Source organism: Callorhinchus milii, unplaced genomic scaffold (assembly GCF_018977255.1).
Source record: "Callorhinchus milii isolate IMCB2004 unplaced genomic scaffold, IMCB_Cmil_1.0 Scaffold3, whole genome shotgun sequence".
Taxonomy (NCBI): domain Eukaryota; kingdom Metazoa; phylum Chordata; class Chondrichthyes; order Chimaeriformes; family Callorhinchidae; genus Callorhinchus; species Callorhinchus milii.
Genome location: NW_024704744.1, coordinates 70,169,035 through 70,178,477, shown reverse-complemented (window position 1 = coordinate 70,178,477; position 9,443 = coordinate 70,169,035). Strand labels below are relative to the sequence as shown.

The 9,443-nt window shown below is 42.2% G+C and overlaps 1 protein-coding gene across 1 annotated transcript; it reads right to left on the bottom strand.

Moving 5' to 3' along the window:
* Window positions 1–2,966: 2,966 nt before the first annotated feature.
* Window positions 2,967–8,607, bottom strand: iyd (iodotyrosine deiodinase). The gene is made up of 5 exons (XM_007894420.2): window positions 8,338–8,607; window positions 6,288–6,476; window positions 5,363–5,522; window positions 4,732–4,885; window positions 2,967–3,654 (listed from the first exon to the last, which is right to left on the bottom strand). The coding sequence occupies exons 1-5, from the start codon at window positions 8,519–8,521 to the stop codon at window positions 3,472–3,474; spliced, it is 870 nt and encodes a 289-aa protein (XP_007892611.2). The 5' UTR covers window positions 8,522–8,607; the 3' UTR covers window positions 2,967–3,471.
* Between the last annotated feature and the right edge of the window lie 836 nt (window positions 8,608–9,443).

Genomic DNA, 9,443 nt, shown 5'->3' with positions numbered 1-9,443 from the left:
TGCCCATCCATAAAAAGTTCATTTTTAGCAAGAGCCCAAATTTCACCGGTGATCTTAGCTGATCAATAGATTCTTGACTAGGAGGTTACAAATAACAAGACAAACTTTTTAGACGAACAGGATGCTGGGCTGCTTTGCTAAGTCAGTTCAGTTCAGATTCCCCTGTCATATGCAAGCGAAACAGAGCTCTTGTCAGGCTGCACAGAACACAGCATCCAGTTCTGGTCTCCATTGACAATCAGGGGCTGCCCAGGCTCTAGAGAAGAGCAACAAGGATGATAACCAGTGTTAGAGGAATGAGAAATCATTAGACAAGCTAGAGCTCTTCAATGTTGAAAGGAGACATTTTAAAGGGGATCTTCTAGAAGTGGATAAAATTTTAAATGGGATTAAGAAAGTCCACCCAGTGGTCCAGGAAGATACTTTAGACCCATCTTAGCAGAGGTGATCCTGGTCTCTGGAGCTAGAAATGGTCACAAGTCCTGTAGCTCAGTGGTTAGAGCACTCGCCTTGCAAGCGAGACATCTGGGTTCAAGTCCAGGCAGGGCGAAACCTTGGGCAAGTTTTCTTACTCCACACGCCTAATAATAATCCCTCCAAAACAAAAAAACAATAATAAATTGGTCATTTTCAATCCATGACTGTTAGTGGAACACTGCTGTGTGCAATTGGCTGCAATACAGCATATTCTGCAGTATATTTTGGCAGTATACGATATATTCTGTGAAGCGCTTTGAGACGTCGATAATATGTGAAAAGCGCTATATCAAATGCAAGGATTATTATTATTATTAGAACTTGTTCCCAGCAAAGTATCACTTTTTGGCACAGCTATAAGAATAAGGCCCCCAATAAAGAGAAAAAAGTTAATGATTAATCAACTGTCGAGTCTACTCTGATAAAACAAGTGCTGTTTTCCCTCCTTTTAGAGGTCACCACCTAATCCTAGCCAAAGTACACTGAATGGTTTAAATTGAACCCTTTCAGAAGCAGTGTCCAGGTCCCACCTCAGTTCAGATGATGCAGGATAGCACCTTATTAATATGCTCCATAGTTTAGAAGAGATTCACTGCGAACAGGAAGAATTATCTCAATTGGACAATATTCCAAGTTATTTGTGCTAGCTGCTTTCATTGCTCAGTGTACCTCAAACTCTGATAGTCCTGCATTCATCACATTTTGTGGCTGCTGAAATATCAGATGGTTCCAGTTTACTTCAGTTCTGTTTTTAATGCTGTCGTGGAATTGTTAGATATCAAAAAGGTCACCCAGCATTCCGTTTAGGTAAAATCTGTTAAGTTTATTCAAACCAAAATATCATTGAAGCGCGCTTATTTCAGCAGTCAACCGTCAACGCCGCTAGACCGAGTGCTGCGAGTCCGGAACAGGGTTCCTTCTTAGTTGCTTCAGTTATTCAGGCTTTCGATCTTCTATCACTGTCTGTTGGCGCCGTTCCGGACTGCTTCCCACTTCTCTTTATCGGCTACTTATAGTCAGTCGCCTGACTTGCCATTACATCGCGTATTTACATATCCAATCATTTCGTATTTTACCTCGCCTTATTCGGTGGTTTGTCGACCAACCGCCTTGTCCTTCCTAGGGCCCCTCTACCCACTTTTAATACAGTCACGTACTCAGGTTAATCAATCATTTGGCTTGGTGCCAGCCTGACTGAGTCTCCACGAGGTCTTCCCTTTTTCCTGTCTAAGATAGGAGATTGATCAGTTTAGGGCTGTATCTGGTGCTTGTTATTTTGTTAGGTGGGATCATTAGTACATCCTTTTAAGTGACTGGTTATTTCTTATCAGTATCCTGGGATGGTACCAAGGTCCTCTAGTTTAAGCAACTTGCTCATTAGTTGCTATTCTTGAGGGTTGCCTTCTGTCGCTTGGAAGGCCCTGTCAGAATCTAGCGACTTATTGCTAATTCGAGATCCTGTGCCATACCTTGGACCGTTATCTCTGTGGGCTTGTTGTCATTTACTGATAAGAGGTGAGCCCCTGCCGTTTTCCAAAGCTGTCCTGTTATTCTTTCAAAAAACAGAGAAAACCAGATGTGTCCTATCCCATGACTCTCAGTACTTTCTCCATTTGTTTAATGTTCATTATTATTAGACTACAACGTCTATAATCTAACAATGTGAATGTCAAAGTGAAGCCCTATATTCAGCCTGAACAACTAGGTTTACATATTCTTTCTTAGGCTAGTTTTCAATATGTATTTATAATACTATTGTTTACATTTGATATAGCAATAATAATTCTTGCATTTGATAATGTGCTTGATCATGGCTTCGAGATGTTTCAAATATACTGTAAAGTGAATTGAATGTATATTTGTGGGCGAAACGCGGAAACCAATTGTGCACAGCAGTGTCCCACAAAAGTCGTGGATTGAATGACCAAATTATTATTATTATTTTCTTTGGACTTTATTGAAGGAATTATTACCCCCAGAAAAGCGATCCGCCAATCGACTAACAACCAGGTTCCTGGATGAACAGAAGCATCTGGAGTAAGGAAACTTGACCAACATTTCGCCCTAACGGCAATCAAACCCAGGTCCTGTTGTTTGCGAGGTGCGTGCTCTAACCACTAAGCTACAGGACTCCACTGTACATCAAAAGTACTTCAGAGTTTAATGTAAAGTAGAGTGACAGCAGTTGTAGACAAACATGTTAGCCAAGTTGCTTACAGCAGTGTCCCACAAACAGGAATTAATTGAATGACCAATTTTATCTGGGAGACTGTTGGTCAGGACACCAGAGGAAACTTCCTTCTCTTTTCAAATGCTGTTGGGGATATTTTAACATCCATCTGAACAGGTAGATAGGACCTCAGTTTAATGGCTCACCTGAAGGACGGCACCTCAACCAATGTAGCTTCCCCAGCTCTGTATTATAGTGTCAATCTAGACTGTCAGCTCAAAGTCTTGACATGGAGTTTGAACCCACAAACGTTCAGAGGGTGAGAGTGCTTCCAACTGAGCCTGGCTGACACCTGATATTTGCAAAAATTAAAGATAACATATTATACCACTTAATAATCCATCCAGGTTTAGATGCAGGTCTACATTGATGCTTTACATTGACACCAGTTCCATAATGTAATCATTTGAAGCGACAATAATTGTATTTATATAGCGTCCTTCAGGTAGGATTATGTCTTGAAGCACTTAAGAACGAGGGAGTTGGGCACTAAGTAAGGGAGAGCGGGTGATGGAGGAAAGGTGAGCTGACCAAAAGTATTCATTAAGAGAAGACTACTTAAAGCACATAGAAAATAAATCACACAGCCATTTTCAATCCATTGTAGAGAACTGCTAATCGGGACAAGCTTTGGTCTACACAGTTCTTGACAGGCAAGTGATCACTGGGATCACTGGAGAAACCTCGCAGATAGTTCAAACTGACATTAAGTTGAATTTATAAAGCTCCCATCATGCAGGTTAGTGTCTTGGAGCTTGGTCCAGCTACACCAGCACCATTATGTCAGTCAATGGTTTGCGGTGGAAGTCTGGCACAGTGACATTTTTCGCTGGTAAACCGACTGGTAGCAGCAGCAGCAGTTTCTCATTGACCGGGCGCTCCAGCAAGGCTCGCAGCCGGGGGCCACAGTTCAAGGGAGTTGTCGTAACGGTCACAAGGCCAACATTCTGAGGAAATCGGAAACATCCATAGTTACCTGTTATCTACATACATTGTTAACTCAGACCGGCTCATCTTTCTGCTGTCTTCCAAAACACGTCTCCTCTTGAAACACCTATACTATTTTGATGCTTGCAAGTAAAGTAATAGGCAATATAGCAGAACGTCTGATATGACATCCGCACTAACTTGAACCAGCTCCATTGTGGATATGAAAACAATATGGATATCACGCCTTTGTAGGTTTTGCTGTTATGTGTGTATGTGTGTGCATCTCCCTCTGTCTCTCACTAACTCTATATCTGTGTATGTGTTTCCCTCTCCCTAACTCTGTGTGTGTGTCTTTCTCTGTGCCTTTCTAGCTATCCCTGTCTGTCTGAGCATAAGATTATTTAATTTGCTTTGCTTAAAAATGTATCAACGACTCAATTTACATCAAGAACTCTTTAAACTACCTTCCAGCACCCGACCCCTAAGCAGTACACAATTAATGTGTGAGTCTTGACAAGTGTTTACTGCTTATCATTTCTGTCGGTATTTAAACTTGTAACACCAGCTTTTGATGAGTATATTGTACTGTACTGAGGGTGACCAAAGTCACGGTCAAAGAGGAGGGTCTTGAGATAAATCTTCAAGGAGGCAAGGAAGGGGGCATGGCGGAGGGATTTCGGGATGGAGTTCCAGATGGTGGTGGCAGAGTGGCTGAAGGCCCACCCACCAATGGTGGAGCGGGCGAGGCAGGGGACATGAAGCAGGCAGGAGCCTGCTGAGCAGAGGAAGCAGGCAGGTTAGTAGGGGGTTAGAAGTTCGCAGAAGTAGGGGGGAGCAAGGCCATGGAGGGCTTTGAAGGTGAGGACTAGGATCTTGAACTGTATTCTCTGTGTGACAAGAAGCCAGTGGAGTCGGGTGAGGATGGGGGTGATAGGGTCACGGAGCCTGGTGCGGGAGAAGACACAGCTGCAGAGTTCTGGATGATCTGCAGCCTATGGAGGATGGAATTGGGGAGGCCAACAAGCAGGGAGTTTGCATAGTCAAGAGTGGATGTTATGAATACGTTATGAATATGATCTAATATGTGATAATACCTGTAAAGCAGCCAAGAGAATACCGCATGAGATTGAGACGCTAATTTCATTATAATAATGGATCTTCTTTCCACTGGGCAAGTTTCCATAAACTTGTTTAAAGATCAGGATGAGGTAGGGCGCGATTTCCAAGTATTCCTTTGTCCAGTTTGTCCTATAACAGAGCAGAGCAATCCCTTTTACGCAGATTATAAAGTCATTTGGGTGATTGATATTAGCAGTGGAATTACAGTTTAGTTCACAGTTGTAAATTGAGGCTCACTGGGGGAGCATTGCACTGTCTGTGGTGCCATCCTTTGGATGAGACATATAACCAAGGTTTTGCTGCCAGTTCAGGTGAACGTTAAAGATCCCCTGTTGAAAAGAGAAGGGCATTCCTCCCAGTGTCTTGACCAACTATCCTCCAGATAAAATTGGCCATTCACTTCATGACTGTTTGTGGAACATTGTGATATCTGTTGCAGAGCCTTAACAGCTGGTGAATGGCATTTATTGATGCACAGAGGGTATTTATACCTCATTTCAATGAACCTTCTGAGCAGTCAGTGAAAGGCTGGAGATATCAATGAGATATTGGCCATAAATCAGCCAATAAGCATCCTGTCCCTTTAAATAATTTGTTATCAAATACCTCATTTTCTCGATGTCCTGAACCCAAGTTTGTCCCATCCTCTTTTTGTAATTTATTTCTTCTTCCTCCTCAATTATTTCACGAACTTGGCGTTTCATTTCTGGTTCTTGAACAACCACAAAAGTCCAGGGTTCTGTGTGTGCTCCGCTGGGTGATGTTCCTTTAAGGACAGTGATCAGATCAGTTACTGACTGGAACAGGCGCATAGCCTGTAAAGCTTTTTTTGTGAGATCTTAGCTGCCTCCTCTAATTATGCATAGAATGAACTGCGTCTAATGTAAGCTTTGGTGAGTTAGCAGGTCAGTATGTCTTCTAAATAATTTTCCATTCAGTAATGTGAAGAGACCCTAGTGTGGCTTTGTCATCAATTCACCTACAAAATACAGTTCCAATGCTTCACAGAATATCCTGTGGACCTCCTGAGATGAAAGACGCTATACCAAATATAAGAAGTATTATTATAATGCATTCCTTCTTAGGAGTGAATATAACCCAATTTTTCTTATTGGCCCCAGTGTGGCCACTCACTTCTGTATATTACATAGAATTACGTAGTAATTCCCTGGTGTGGAAGAGGACATGCCTTGACATGTATACATGTCTTCCTTTAGTACTGAGGGCACTGTAAAAGAACAAAATTCCCCCTATAATAAATTGAATTAGCAGGGGTGTAGTATAAACACCAAACCCCTAGCAGCTGGTCAAAATTCTCTTCTTCATAAAACCATAGAATATACAGCACAGAAAGAAGTTGTCCTTCGTGGCTGTGTTGTCCAGCTATCCATTCCATCCCATTCTTCTACTCTTCCACATCATTTAAGCTTGATTTTGTCCTTGCGCAGAGTCCGAAATTCTACCTGGTTTTAGCCTTAAGACTATCATTTTAACATTTCAGATTGTGCATAATTTTTAGACATGGTGTAACCTGCTGTTCGGATGACATAGTCAATCACCTCCCTCGGGACTGGTTCATCACTGAAAAAACGAACACTTCTCCTTTTATTCATCAACTCATAGAACTTCTTAGCTCTGCGCATCATTTCTTCCTCTGAGTAATGCTTCGGTGAATATGGAATGTGCTGAGCCGTAATTTCTTCGTCAAGTTGCTTGCTGGCTGGAGATTGAAGAGCAGGGCTGAAAGTTAGTAACAGAGCTGTGCTGCTTGGACTGTTCAGTACACTTGAAAAAACAACTTGCGTTCTCGTATGCACTCTTAGGCTTTTTTTTACACATTTGTAGATTCTTTGAAACAGCTTCATGCAACAAGTTTTATTTTCTACACAGATGGGTGTAGACATTGAAATTACGTGTCATAAAATGTCTTTGTCAATGACGGCGGAACTGCAGCCCAATGTACAAAGTCAGAGTTTGCATTTCTCAGAAGCTACATCACAATGTTGAGGTCTAACCCATGGTGATCTCTAATGGGACTAAAAAAGGAATATGAGCGAGATTCATTCCAGCCCCTGGGATAACGATGACGAACGATGATAACCAGAAATGTATCAACTGTAAATTCTGCTCCAGCACAATCTGGAGTAGAAATCCTGTTACATGACAGGAGTTGGGGGTCCATAAAATCCCAACCAGTGTTATAGCAGCACACACACACTGGTCAAAGCTTCTGTATTGTTCACCACTGATCATGACCAGAAACCTCGCTGATCACAACTGGTGATGACACTGGATGTGTACACTAAACTGAATTAATTCTGAATCAAATTAGGTGCTTTACCCTTGAAAAAAGATTTCATACAATAATAATAATAATCCTTACATTTGATGAAGTGGCTTATCACGTCATCGAAGTGCTTCATGGGATATACTGTAAAATGTACTTTGTGGGCGCAATGTGGCAGCCAGTTTACGCACAGCAATGTCCCACAAACAGCCATGAGTGAGCAACCAACGTTATTGGGGGTGGGGGGATGGGTTGTTGGCCAGGATACCAGGAGAAACTCCCTTCTCTTTTCCAATAATGCCATGGGATCTTTATCATCCACCTGAACAAGCAGACAGGACCTTGGTTTAATATCTCGTCTGAAGGATAGCATCTCCGACACTTCAAACATACCCCCAACTCTGCATTGGACTGTGTGATTCCAAGTCCCGAAGTGGAGCTTGAACCCACAATGTTCTGACTCACAGAGGCCAGAGTGCTACGACTGTGCCAGGCTGACACATATAAATATCGATACAAGTGTGGACTCAAACACACCAACCAGGAACAATGTGGACTTATAAAAGCCTGTTCGAGGAGTCAATGGAGTCTGGCAAGAACTGAGGTGATGGCATCCAGACTCCTTCAACAATCCTCTCATTGTTGCTTTTACAAAAACTGTTACCTCAGTTACGAAAGTCGTGCAGGGATAAGAAGATATATAATGACACAGCACTTTTCAAAGCTATGCAATTCTGTAAGCAAGCTTCTTAAAACAAATAAACCACATTAAGTTTAAAGCAAGTTTTCTTAAAATGGATTTTTTATAATACTAATAATCTTTGGCTTTGATATAATGTCTTATCCTGTCATCAAGGCATCTCAAAGCACTTCAGAGGAGTTTTACAGTATATGTTTTGTATTTGAACGTGCTAGCCAATTTGTGCACAGCAATGTCCACAAACAGCCCTGAAGTGAATGATTAATTTTATGCTGGGGATTGTTTGTCAGAACCTAACCTTTACCCTTATGTGCAATCATACCTGTTTCTTAATTGTGTTTCAATACAGTATTTGGAGAAATACAATGTTCAAAAGCCCAAGCCATGATAAATCACATATTTCTCCAATAATAGGAGGAATAAGAAAAATAAGATGTGTTTAATTGCCACTCACAATTTGAAAACCTGTACCCTATCCACACAAAAACAACAGCTGTTACTTTACCACCTGTGTATATCACACTGACTTAAGAACATAAATAATAATGACTAAAGTTTTGACTGTAGAATCTGTGTTCAGAATTTTATATTTACCTTGCTGTTGAATGTTGAACTCTGTTCCATCTTTCAAATCGTCATCCACCCAAGGCTTGGATATTACTTTCTCTTCAGTCTTGGACTTGTTTGCTTTTCTCGTATTTTTCCATATTGCTGCAGCATAAATGCATATTATTGCAATGATTATTGGGGTCAGTAAAGGGAACAGAGGCAGAGGCATAGTCACCAGGAGACAACTCTCTCTGAGATTCACTGTGGTTGTAAGCTCTGCACTATCCAGGAATGAAGTGTCCACCCACACAAGGCAGCACGAGTTGTCAGAATCAAGTCCACATTGCTTCACTGGCTTTATAATAACAGGCCAGCATTTAAAGCAGGTGCAGTGTTACCTTTACACCGAAGTAATTTCATTATAATTTTTAATTATTATTAATATAATTTACTTGATTCAGATAAAAGCAATGTGAAGCCTGCTGCCCTGCGCAGATGTTAAAGAGGTACTGTCGTTATTAAAGCAAAACTATTTGACCAATCCGTTTTTGCTTGTTAAACAACTGAAGCACAGCTGTTGTAACTTATTTTAGAAGTGTAATCGGCTTGATTATGAGAACTCCCTCCTCATCGGCCTTCCCAACTCTTCCCTTCACAAGCTGCAGATCATCCAAAACTCTGCAGCTCGTGTACTCTCACGCACCAGGCTCCGTGACCCCATCACTCCCACCCATCATTCCCCATCCCCCAGAGGATCGAGGTCAAGATCCTCATCTTCACCTTTAAGGCCATCCGTGGCCTTGCCCCCTCCTACCCCTCTGACCTGCTGACTCCCTACGAGCCTGCCCTCTCCCTCCATTCATCGGGCTCCGGCCTGCTCTCTGCCCCACACTCTGGAACTCCATCTCATGGTCCCTTCGCATTGCTTCCTCTCTTGCCTCCTTCAAGGTCAGTCTCAAGACCTTTCTCTTCGACCGTGCCTTTGGTCTCCCTCCCACCTCTCTGCCTTTCCTCACCCCTACACCACCCCTCCCCCATGCTCGGGCCCCGACACCTGTTCAGCGCTTTGGGACGTCCTCCCGACGTGAAAGGCACTCTATAAATGTAATTTTGTTGTTGTTGTTTTGTTGTTGTTGTTGTTGTTGTTGTTA

Bases quoted from the DNA above. Each gene is read 5' to 3' on its own strand.
- iyd (XM_007894420.2), bottom strand. From the start codon at position 8,521: ATGCCTCTGCCTCTGTTCCCTTTACTGACCCCAATAATCATTGCAATA. The intron at 6,477-8,337 runs GTAAATATAAAA...TTCAATCTCCAG, and splicing joins GTTCAACATTCAACAGCAAG to CCAGCAAGCAACTTGACGAA. The intron at 4,886-5,362 runs GTATTTGATAAC...GCTCTGTTATAG, and splicing joins CAGGACATCGAGAAAATGAG to GACAAACTGGACAAAGGAAT.